This window comes from Salmo salar, chromosome ssa29, assembly GCF_905237065.1.
Source record: "Salmo salar chromosome ssa29, Ssal_v3.1, whole genome shotgun sequence".
Lineage (NCBI taxonomy): Eukaryota > Metazoa > Chordata > Actinopteri > Salmoniformes > Salmonidae > Salmo > Salmo salar.
This window is the reverse complement of record NC_059470.1, coordinates 36,634,517-36,647,500: the sequence shown is the minus strand read 5'-3', so window position 1 is coordinate 36,647,500 and position 12,984 is coordinate 36,634,517. Positions and strand designations below refer to the sequence as shown.

Below are 12,984 nucleotides of genomic sequence, written 5' to 3'. Positions count from 1 at the left end.
TTGTCTCTCTTTGGCTAGCTTTAGTTTAGCGTACTACCTGACTGGACTATACACTCAGGGTGAATTTCAATAGTCTACTAGTTGCCTCTTCATCCTTCATCTGCACAGATCTGGATAGCTAGTTATCACCTTCATCCCAAATGGCACCCTAGTCCCTATGTAGTGCACTATGTTAGACCAGAGCCCTATGGCACCCTATTCCCTATGTAGTGCACTACATTTGAGATGGGCGTAATAGCTCTTATCAAAAGTGTTGCACTGTAGGGAATAGGGTGCCATTTGGGACACGGCCGTCATGTCAGTGCTGATTTAAGGAAATGAGAAAAAGTTCTGCCTCTTATTCCCTATATCAAGTCTTCCCCTACGAGGTCCGGAATGAATGACCTTTCCTTCTGTTCAACCTGATATTTAATTGCACTCACCTGGTGTTCCAGGTATAAATCAGTCCCTGATTAGAGATCGATATATGTGTGTCATTTTTTTTATTTTTTAAAATGTGTATACATTTGAACTGGTTTTGAGTGAGGGCACTATAGAGGGCAGCAGGTAACCTAGAGGTTAAAGAGTTGGATCAGACACCGTAAGGTCGCTAGTTTGAATCTCTGAGCTGTGCCCCTTATTGCTCCAGGGTTGATAATGGCAGTCCCTGGCTGTGACCCCGCTCTCCGAGACCCACATTCACACTGTAACTGGTGTGAAACAGGACAAATGTAAACTCCCACCTAGTTCTTCTTCTTCTTGTTCATATGCCTCCTGTAGCCTGTTCCAGATGTCAGGAGGACTAATCAATTACTGCAGGAATGGGTGTGCTGAGCAATCTCGCCAGGTAGGAAGAAGGGGAGGAAGATGAGGAGAGAGGGAGAGGGAGAGAGAGGGTTAGAGAGGGAGAAAAAAAAGAGAGAGAGAGAAGAGAGAGAGAGAGCGAGAGAGAGAGAGAGAGAGAGAGAGAGAGAGAGAGAGAGAGAGAGAGAGAGAGAGAGAGAAGGACAGACAAGGAAGGAGAGAGAGAGACAGACAAGGAAAGACAAGGAAAGAGAGAGAGAGACAGACAAGGAAAGACAAGGAAAGAGAGGGGGAGTAAGACTGGGAAAGAGGGAGGGGTAGAGGGGGATGGATAGATGGACAGGGAGAGAGAGAAGCACATAAACTCCTGCAGCTCTGTTAGATGCTGGGTATGTACATATTCAATGGTAGGCTTCGAGGGGCCTCCTATGGTAGGTACACCTATAGCTCATCCCTTGTCAGTAGTACTTTATCACTGACCTTAACCCAGATTCTCTCAGAGCGTTCAGTCAGCCCACTGACACCACTATCAGATCACAGCAAAATCACAGTCTACTTGAACAGAGCTATACTCAACCATGAGGCGTCAAAGACAAAGGAACTGATTAATATTAAGAAATGCTCTAGATGGAAGGAATGTAGTGTAGAAACCAACCAAACAACAAAATCAATCCCTTCTAGACAACTTCCTGGACAAAACGTTTCACTGTAATAGTGAAGGTGTAAACTTGGCTGTAGAAAACCTAAACACTATATTTGATCAAACCATTTGTCATTGTATTTTCTTAGGTTATCCGGAACCTGAATCCCTATCAAATCTAAAAAATATCAACCGGATAACCTAAGAAAATACAATGACAAATGGTTTGATGAAGAATGCAAAAACCGAAGGGGGAAAAAAAGAAATGTAAGAAACCTATCCAACCAAAAACATAGAGACCCAGAAATGTCTTCACTATGGTGAATCACTAAAACAATACAGAAATACAACAGAAATCAGTTCAATGTAATTGAAGAATCCATAGAATCCTCTGCATTCTCATTAACAGCAGACTTTCCTCAGTGAAAACAACATACCGAGAAAATGTCAAATTGGATTTTTACCAAATTAACGAATGACAGACCACGTATTCACCCTGCACACCTTAGTAACAAGAAAACCAAAACGAAGGCAAAGTCTTCTCATGCTTTGTTGATTTCAAAGAAGGTTTTGACTCCATTTGGCACAAGGGTCTGCTATACAAATTGATGAAAAGTGTTTTTTTGGGGGGGGAAATGCACCAAACAACACTTTTTATTCAGGACAAAAAGTTAATTGATTTGCCACATGGAATATTTCTGTACAGGCTTCCTTCTTTTCACTCTGTCAATTAGGTTAGGTATTGTGGAGTAACTACAATGTCGATTTATCCTCAGTTTTCTCCTATCACAGCCATTAAACTCTGGTGACTCTCTTAAAGCCACCATTGGCCAGATGGGGAAATCCCTGAGCGGTTCCTTCCTCTCTGGTAACCGTGGTATTTCCTCATTTGAAGGAGTGTCCGTTGCTCTGATTCCCTTTTTCTGGAAAATCGCAACTTGATGTCAATGGCCCAGGTGATACTGTATTCCCAGTGGATGTTTAGTTATCCCTGTTGACCTTGATCTGTTGGTGACAGTAGGACAAGGTCACCTGGTGTAGACCTTGATCTGTTGGTGACAGTAGGACAAGGTCACCTGGTGTAGACCTTGATCTGTTGGTGACAGTAGGACAAGGTCACCTGGTGTAGACCTTGATCTGTTGGTGACAGTAGGACAAGGTCACCTGGTGTAGACCTTGATCTGTTGGTGACAGTAGGACAAGGTCACCTGGTGTAGACCTTGATCTGTTGGTGACAGTAGGACAAGGTCACCTGGTGTAGACCTTGATCTGTTGGTGACAGTAGGACAAGGTCACCTGGTGTAGACCTTGATCTGTTGGTGACAGTAGGACAAGGTCACCTGGTGTAGACCTTGATCTGTTGGTGACAGTAGGACAAGGTCACCTGGTGTAGACCTTGATCTGTTGGTGACAGTAGGACAAGGTCACCTGGTGTAGACCTTGATCTGTTGGTGACAGTAGGACAAGGTCACCTGGTGTAGACCTTGATCTGTTGGTGACAGTAGGACAAGGTCACCTGGTGTAGACCCTGATCTGTTGGTGACAGTAGGACAAGGTCATCTGGTGTTGACCTTGATCTGTTGGTGACAGTAGGACAAGGTCACCTGGTGTAGACCTTGATCTGTTGGTGACAGTAGGACAAGGTCACCTGGTGTAGACCTTGATCTGTTGGTGACAGTAGGACAAGGTCACCTGGTGTAGACCTTGATCTGTTGGTGACAGTAGGACAAGGTCACCTGGTGTAGACCTTGATCTGTTGGTGACAGTAGGACAAGGTCACCTGGTGTTGACCTTGATCTGTTGGTGACAGTAGGACAAGGTCACCTGGTGTAGACCTTGATCTGTTGGTGACAGTAGGACAAGGTCACCTGGTGTTGACCTTGATCTGTTGGTGACAGTAGGACAAGGTCACCTGGTGTAGACCTTGATCTGTTGGTGACAGTAGGACAAGGTCACCTGGTGTAGACCTTGATCTGTTGGTGACAGTAGGACAAGGTCACCTGGTGTAGACCTTGATCTGTTGGTGACAGTAGGACAAGGTCACCTGGTGTTGACCTTGATCTGTTGGTGACAGTAGGACAAGGTCACCTGGTGTAGACCTTGATCTGTTGGTGACAGTAGGACAAGGTCACCTGGTGTTGACCTTGATCTGTTGGTGACAGTAGGACAAGGTCACCTGGTGTAGACCTTGATCTGTTGGTGACAGTAGGACAAGGTCACCTGGTGTAGACCTTGATCTGTTGGTGACAGTAGGACAAGGTCACCTGGTGTAGACCTTGATCTGTTGGTGACAGTAGGACAAGGTCACCTGGTGTAGACCTTGATCTGTTGGTGACAGTAGGACAAGGTCACCTGGTGTCGACCTTGATCTGTTGGTGACAGTAGGACAAGGTAATCTGGTGTAGACCTTGATCTGTTGGTGACAGTAGGACAAGGTCATCTGGTGTCGACCTTGATCTGTTGGTGACAGTAGGACAAGGTAATCTGGTGTAGACCTTGATCTGTTGGTGACAGTAGGACAAGGTCACCTGGTGTAGACCTTGATCTGTTGGTGACAGTAGGACAAGGTCATCTGGTGTAGACCTTGATCTGTTGGTGACAGTAGGAAAAGGTCACCTGGTGTAGACCTTGATCTGTTGGTGACAGTAGGACAAGGTCATCTGGTGTAGACCTTGATCTGTTGGTGACAGTAGGACAAGGTCACCTGGTGTAGACCTTGATCTGTTGGTGACAGTAGGACAAGGTCACCTGGTGTAGACCTTGATCTGTTGGTGACAGTAGGACAAGGTCACCTGGTGTAGACCTTGATCTGTTGGTGACAGTAGGACAAGGTCATCTGGTGTAGACCTTGATCTGTTGGTGACAGTAGGACAAGGTCACCTGGTGTAGACCTTGATCTGTTGGTGACAGTAGGACAAGGTCACCTGGTGTAGACCTTGATCTGTTGGTGACAGTAGGACAAGGTCACCTGGATAAAACAGGAATCTGACCTCATCTTTAAGGGTTGCAGATTGGTTCCAACAACACTGGTAGTTTGTTGATATAGACGTTGAACAGGGTTGGACTTAAAACTGCACCCTTGTCTCACCCCTCGCGCTTTTACAAAAACATTCTGTTTTATTGTTCATTTTAATGCTACATTTGTTATTTTGAGTAAATAGGTTTTATGACATTTACTCCCCTCCCAACGCAGCTGTGGAGGGTTTTGTAATATAATCCATCATGCCATATGTAATCACGAACATTCAGATCATTAACAAACCGTGCTGATACTTTCCTCTGCTGTTCTGATGAACATGCTGCTTTATTACTGTGTGGAATGTATGTATGTGGTCTGTTCTGTGTTTGGGTAGTAAGCCTATTTGTTTCTCTCTCTCTCTCTTTCTCTTTCTCTCTCCCCCTCCAGACTTCCAGTCATGTCTGATCTGTGTGGCTCGCAGGATGCCCATGAAGGAGCGGCCCGTTCTGCCCACGCACGAGAGCTTCACCACCCGCCAGGACCTGCAAGGTAACCAATCACAGCACTACGATCATACCAGCTGTCTGGCATTAACCAATCACACAGCCACAGAATTATGACCAAGGCAGTCCACCAGAGAGTTCTTAATCAATCAGAAAACAATATTTAAATGATCAGACGGACTGGAACCAATTGCAGAACAGTCTTTAATGACTAGGTTGGGAGGTAGCCAATGACAGTTTCTCAGGTTGTCACTGTCAAGAGAGAACCATTGTACTGTATACCACCCCACTCTCAGCCTGGGCAGTGTCCAAGGACCAGCTACTGTTTCTGTTAATAGAGACCTATCTTCCAGCTGTATACCACCCCACTCTCAGCCTGGGCAGTGTCCAAGGACCAGATACTGTTAATATAGACCTATCTTCCAGCTGTATACCACCCCACTCTCATCCTGGGCAGTGCCCAAGGACCAGCTACTGTTTCTGTTAGAGACCTATCTTCCAGCTGTATACCACCCCACTCTCAGCCTGGGCAGTGTCCAAGGACCAGCTACTGTTAATATAGACCTATCTTCCAGCTGAATACCACCCCACTCTCAGCCTGGGCAGTGCCCAAGGACCAGCTACTGTTTCTGTTAGAGACCTATCTTCCAGCTGAATACCACCCCACTCTCAGCCTGGGCAGTGTCCAAGGACCAGCTACTGTTAATATAGACCTATCTTCCAGCTGTATACCACCCCACTCTCAGCCTGGGCAGTGTCCAAGGACCAGCTACTGTTAATATAGACCTATCTTCCAGCTGTATACCACCCCACTCTCAGCCTGGGCAGTGTCCAAGGACCAGCTACTGTTAATATAGACCTATCTTCCAGCTGTATACCACCCCACTCTCAGCCTGGGCAGTGCCCAAGGACCAGCTACTGTTAATATAGACCTATCTTCCAGCTGTATACCACCCCACTCTCAGCCTGGGCAGTGTCCAAGGACCAGCTACTGTTAATATAGACCTATCTTCCAGCTGTATACCACCCCACTCTCAGCCTGGGCAGTGTCCAAGGACCAGCTACTGTTAATATAGACCTATCTTCCAGCTGTATACCACCCCACTCTCAGCCTGGGCAGTGCCCAAGGACCAGATACTGTTAATATAGACCTATCTTCCAGCTGTATACCACCCCACTCTCAGCCTGGGCAGTGCCCAAGGACCAGCTACTGTTTCTGTTAGAGACCTATCTTCCAGCTGTATACCACCCCACTCTCAGCCTGGGCAGTGTCCAAGGACCAGCTACTGTTAATATAGACCTATCTTCCAGCTGTATACCACCCCACTCTCAGCCTGGGCAGTGTCCAAGGACCATCTACTGTTAATATAGACCTATCTTCCAGCTGTATACCACCCCACTCTCAGCCTGGGCAGTGCCCAAGGACCAGCTACTGTTTCTGTTAGAGACCTATCTTCCAGCTGTATACCACCCCACTCTCAGCCTGGGCAGTGTCCAAGGACCAGCTACTGTTAATATAGACCTATCTTCCAGCTGTATACCACCCCACTCTCAGCCTGGGCAGTGTCCAAGGACCAGCTACTGTTAATATAGACCTATCTTCCAGCTGTATACCACCCCACTCTCAGCCTGGGCAGTGTCCAAGGACCAGCTACTGTTAATATAGACCTATCTTCCAGCTGTATACCACCCCACTCTCAGCCTGGGCAGTGCCCAAGGACCAGCTACTGTTTCTGTTAACACACATAAAGAACATCAAACTCTATATCAAACACTTGACACTGATTATATAGTAGTGGAGAGATGCCCACCCCTACCCTCTCACACACTTTGTACTGTGCTCCTCTTTCAACTGGCTGTGAGGTCAATTATAAAGTAACTGTTTGCATCGCCAACCTGTCTGTCTGTCTGTCTGTCTGTCTGTCTGTCTGTCTGTCTGTCTGTCTGTCTGTCTGTCTGTCTGTCTGTCTGTCTGTCTGTCTGTCTGTCTGTCTGTCTGTCTGTCTGTCTGTCTGTCTGTCTACCTGCCACTGATGTGTGGACAGTATACACACACATATTTGTGATCAGTAGCCTGGCTCTCTCTCTCTCTCCGCTGTGTCCCTAGGTAAGATCACATCACTAGACACCAGTCTTCTGAGAGCCTCTATGAAGCCTGGCTGGGAAGACCTGGTGAGGAGAAGCATCCAGAGGTTTCACCTACAGAACGACGGAGAGATGTCCTTCGCCAAGAGACACCAACAAGAGGGTGAGACTACCAGACAAGGCCTGTATCATCTTAGACTACCAGACAAGGCCTGTATCATCTTAGACAAGGCCTGTATCATCTTAGACTACCAGACAAGGCCTGTATCATCGTAGACTACCAGACAAGGCCTGTATCATCTTAGACTACCAGACAAGGCCTGTATCATCTTAGACTACCAGACAAGGCCTGTATCATCGTAGACTACCAGACAAGGCCTGTATCATCTTAGACTACCAGACAAGGCCTGTATCATCTTAGACTACCAGACAAGGCCTGTATCATCTTAGACTACCAGACAAGGCCTGTATCATCTTAGACTACCAGACAAGGCCTGTATCATCTTAGACAAGGCCTGTATCATCTTAGACTACCAGACAAGGCCTGTATCATCTTAGACTACCAGACAAGGCCTATATCATCTTAGACTACCAGACAAGGCCTATATCATCTTAGACTACCAGACAAGGCCTGTATCATCTTAGACTACCAGACAAGGCCTGTATCATCTTAGACTACCAGACAAGGCCTATATCATCTTAGACTTCCTGACAAGGCCTGTATCATCGTAGACTACCAGACAAGGCCTGTATCATCTTAGACAAGGCCTATATCATCTTAGACTACCAGACAAGGCCTGTATCATCTTAGACAAGGCCTGTATCATCTTAGACTACCAGACAAGGCCTGTATCATCGTAGACTACCAGACAAGGCCTGTATCATCTTAGACTACCAGACAAGGCCTGTATCATCTTAGACAAGGCCTGTATCATCTTAGACTACCAGACAAGGCCTGTATCATCTTAGACAAGGCCTATATCATCTTAGACTACCAGACAAGGCCTGTATCATCTTAGACTACCTGACAAGGCCTGTATCATCGTAGACTACCAGACAAGGCCTGTATCATCTTAGACTACCAGACAAGGCCTGTATCATCTTAGACTACCAGACAAGGCCTGTATCATCTTAGACTTCCTGACAAGGCCTGTATCATCTTAGACTACCAGACAAGGCCTGTATCATCTTAGACTACCAGACAAGGCCTGTATCATCTTAGACTACCTGACAAGGCCTGTATCATCGTAGACTACCTGACAAGGCCTGTATCATCTTAGACAAGGCCTATATCATCTTAGACTTCCTGACAAGGCCTATATCATCGTAGACTTCCTGACAAGGCCTGTATCATCTTAGAGAATTCCAACACATCATGTTGATTCCATGGATGCATCCAGAGTAGTTATATTTCTCCAGCCGGGGTTGCCTGCTTTGTTGTTTGAATCCCAGCTTGCCTCTCTAACTCTCCCTCGCCGCTGTGCTCTGCAGTGTTGCGTCACGGCCAGGCGTTCAGCCCCATCTACAGGTTCTCTCTGTCAGACGGGACCATCGTGTCGGCTCACACCAAGAGCAAGCTGGTCCGCTCCCCTGCCACCAACGAACCCCAGCTCTACATGTCTCTACACCTGCTACAGAGGTATGTTCCCTGACCCTTAACCCCTGACCCCTGACCCCTAACCCCAGCTCTACATGTCTCTACACCTGCTACAGAGGTATGTTCCCTGACCCCTAACCCCTAACCCCAGCTCTACATGTCTCTACACCTGCTACAGAGGTATGTTCCCTGACCCCTAACCCCTAACCCCAGCTCTACATGTCTCTACACCTGCTACAGAGTTATGTTCCCTGACCCCTAACCCCTGACCCCTAACCCCTAACCCCAGCTCTACAGTGCCTTGCGAAAGTATTCGGCCCCCTTGAACTTTTCGACCTTTTGCCACATTTCAGGCTTCAAACATAAAGATATAAAACTGTAATTTTTTGTGAAGAATCAACAACAAGTGGGACACAATCATGAAGTGGAACGAAATGTATTGGATATTTCAAACTTTTTTAACAAATAAAAAACTGAAAAATTGGCCCTGCAAAATTATTCAGCCCCTTTACTTTCAGTGCAGCAAACTCTCTCCAGAAGTTCAGTGAGGATCTCTGAATGATCCAATGTTGACCTAAATGACTAATGATGATAAATAGAATCCACCTGTGTGTAATCAAGTCTCCGTATAAATGCACCTGCTCTGTGATAGTCTCAGAGGTCCGTTTAAAGCGCAGAGAGCATCATGAAGAACAAGGAACACACCAGGCAGGTCCGAGATACTGTTGTGGAGAAGTTTAAAGCTGGATTTGGATACAAAAAGATTTCCAAAGCTTTAAACATCCCAAGGAGCACTGTGCAAGCGATAATATTGAAATGGAAGGAGTATCAGACCACTGCAAATCTACGAAGACCCGGCCGTCCCTCTAAACTTTCAGCTCATACAAGGAGAAGACTGATCAGAGATGCAGCCAAGAGGCCCATGATCACTCTGGATGAACTGCAGAGATCTACAGCTGAGGTGGGAGACTCTGTCCATAGGACAACAATCAGTCGTATACTGCACAAATCTGGCCTTTATGGAAGAGTGGCAAGAAGAAAGCCATTTCTTAAAGATATCCATAAAAAGTGTCGTTTAAAGTTTGCCACTAGCCACCTGGGAGACACACCAAACATGTGGAAGAAGGTGCTCTGGTCAGATGAAACCAAAATCGAACTTTTTGGCAACAATGCAAAACGTTATGTTTGGCGTAAAAGCAACACAGCTCATCACCCTGAACACACCATCCCCACTGTCAAACATGGTGGTGGCAGCATCATGGTTTGGGCCTGCTTTTCTTCAGCAGGGGCAGGGAAGATGGTTAAAATTGATGGGAAGATGGATGGAGCCAAATACAGGACCATTCTGGAAGAAAACCTGATGGAGTCTGCAAAAGACCTGAGACTGGGACGGAGATTTGTCTTCCAACAAGACAATGATCCAAAACATAAAGCAAAATCTACAATGGAATGGTTCACAAATAAACATATCCAGGTGTTAGAATGGCCAAGTCAAAGTCCAGACCTGAATCCAATCGAGAATCTGTGGAAAGAACTGAAAACTGCTGTTCACAAACGCTCTCCATCCAACCTCACTGAGCTCGAGCTGTTTTGCAAGGAGGAATGGGCAAAAATGTCACTCTCTCGATGTGCAAAACTGATAGAGACATACCCCAAGCGACTTACAGCTGTAATCGCAGCGAAAGGTGGCGCTACAAAGTATTAACTTAAAGGGGCTGAATAATTTTGCACGCCCAATTTTTCCGTTTTTTATTTGTTAAAAAAGTTTGAAATATCCAATAAATTTCGTTCCACTTCATGATTGTGTCCCACTTGTTGTTGATTCTTCACAAAAAATTACAGTTTTATATATTTATGTTTGAAGCCTGAAATGTGGCAAAAGGTCAAAAAGTTCTAGGGGGCCGAATACTTTCGCAAGGCACTGTACATGTCTCTACACCTGCTACAGAGGTATGTTCCCTGACCCCTAACCCCTAACCCCTGACCCCTAACCCCTAACCCCAGCTCTACATGTCTCTACACCTGCTACAGAGGTATGTTCCCTGACCCCTAACCCCTAACCCCAGCTCTACATGTCTCTACAGGAGTAAGGGAATATCTTACTCTGTCAAAAGGGTTTAGGGTTTAACCAGCGAGTGGTTAACATTAGGGTGTAACCAGCGAGTGGTTAACATTAGGGTGTAACCAGCGAGTGGTTAACATTAGGGTGTAACCAGCGAGTGGTTAACATTAGGGTGTAATCAGAGAGTGGTTAACATTAGGGTGTAATCAGAGAGTGGTTAACATTAGGGTGTAAGTAACCAGAGAGTGGTTAACATTAGGGTGTAAGTAACCAGAGAGTGGTTAACATTAGGGTGTAATCAGAGAGTGGTTAACATTAGGGTGTAATCAGAGAGTGGTTAACATTAGGGTGTAATCAGAGAGTGGTTAACATTAGGGTGTAATCAGAGAGTGGTTAACATTAGGGTGTAATCAGAGAGTGGTTAACATTAGGGTGTAATCAGAGAGTGGTTAACATTAGGGTGTAATCAGAGAGTGGTTAACATTAGGGTGTAACCAGCGAGTGGTTAACATTAGGGTGTAACCAGCGAGTGGTTAACATTAGGGTTTAACCAGAGAGTGGTTAACATTAGGGTTTAACCAGAGAGTGGTTAACATTAGGGTGTAAGTAACCAGAGAGTGGTTAACATTAGGGTGTAAGTAACCAGAGAGTGGTTAACATTAGGGTGTAATCAGAGAGTGGTTAACATTAGGGTGTAATCAGAGAGTGGTTAACATTAGGGTGTAAGTAATCAGAGAGTGGTTAACATTAGGGTGTAAGTAATCAGAGAGTGGTTAACATTAGGGTGTAAGTAACCAGAGAGTGGTTAACATTAGGGTGTAATCAGAGAGTGGTTAACATTAGGGTGTAAGTAACCAGAGAGTGGTTAACATTAGGGTGTAAGTAACCAGAGAGTGGTTAACATTAGGGTGTAATCAGAGAGTGGTTAACATTAGGGTGTAATCAGAGAGTGGTTAACGTTAGGGTGTAATCAGAGAGTGGTTAACATTAGGGTGTAATCAGAGAGTGGTTAACATTAGGGTGTAACCAGAGAGTGGTTAACATTAGGGTGTAAGTAACCAGAGAGTGGTTAACATTAGGGTGTAACCAGCCAGTGGTTAACATTAGGGTGTAATCAGAGAGTGGTTAACATTAGGGTGTAATCAGAGAGTGGTTAACATTAGGGTGTAAGTAACCAGAGAGTGGTTAACATTAGGGTGTAATCAGAGAGTGGTTAACATTAGGGTGTAATCAGAGAGTGGTTAACATTAGGGTGTAAGTAACCAGAGAGTGGTTAACATTAGGGTGTAAGTAACCAGAGAGTGGTTAACATTAGGGTGTAATCAGAGAGTGGTTAACATTAGGGTGTAATCAGAGAGTGGTTAACATTAGTGTGTAATCAGAGAGTGGTTAACATTAGGGTGTAATCAGAGAGTGGTTAACATTAGGGTGTAATCAGAGAGTGGTTAACATTAGGGTGTAATCAGAGAGTGGTTAACATTAGGGTGTAATCAGAGAGTGGTTAACATTAGGGTGTAAGTAACCAGAGAGTGGTTAACATTAGGGTGTAATCAGAGAGTGGTTAACATTAGGGTGTAAGTAACCAGAGAGTGGTTAACATTAGGGTGTAATCAGAGAGTGGTTAACATTAGGGTGTAAGTAACCAGAGAGTGGTTAACATTAGGGTGTAAGTAACCAGCGAGTGGTTATCATTAGGGTGTAACCAGCGAGTGGTTAACATTAGGGTGTAATCAGAGAGTGGTTAACATTAGGGTGTAAGTAACCAGAGAGTGGTTAACATTAGGGTGTAAGTAACCAGAGAGTGGTTAACATTAGGGTGTAATCAGAGAGTGGTTAACATTAGGGTGTAAGTAACCAGAGAGTGGTTAACATTAGGGTGTAATCAGAGAGTGGTTAACATTAGGGTGTAAGTAACCAGAGAGTGGTTAACATTAGGGTGTAAGTAACCAGAGAGTGGTTAACATTAGGGTGTAATCAGAGAGTGGTTAACATTAGGGTGTAAGTAACCAGAGAGTGGTTAACATCAGGGTGTAAGTAACCAGAGAGTGGTTAACATTAGGGTGTAAGTAACCAGAGAGTGGTTAACATTAGGGTTTAACCAGAGAGTGGTTAACATTAGGGTGTAAGTAACCAGAGAGTGGTTAACATTAGGGTTTAACCAGCGAGTGGTTAACATTAGGGTGGAACCAGCGAGTGGTTAACATTAGGGTGGAACCAGCGAGTGGTTAACATTAGGGTGTAACCAGCGAGTGGTTAACATTAGGGTGTAACCAGCGAGTGGTTAACATTAGGGTGTAACCAGCGAGTGGTTATCATTAGGGTGTAAGCAGAGAGTGGTTATCATTAGGGTGTAAC

At 45.3% G+C, this 12,984-nt stretch overlaps 1 protein-coding gene across 1 annotated transcript in view; it reads left to right on the top strand.

Moving 5' to 3' along the window:
• Positions 1-12,984, top strand: part of LOC106591314 (nuclear receptor coactivator 2) — a 164,105-nt gene that overhangs the window by 108,332 nt on the left and 42,789 nt on the right. The window contains 3 exon segments of the mRNA XM_045710715.1: positions 4,830-4,931; positions 6,993-7,133; positions 8,462-8,609. Of these exon segments, the coding sequence (XP_045566671.1) occupies positions 4,830-4,931; positions 6,993-7,133; positions 8,462-8,609 (391 nt within the window).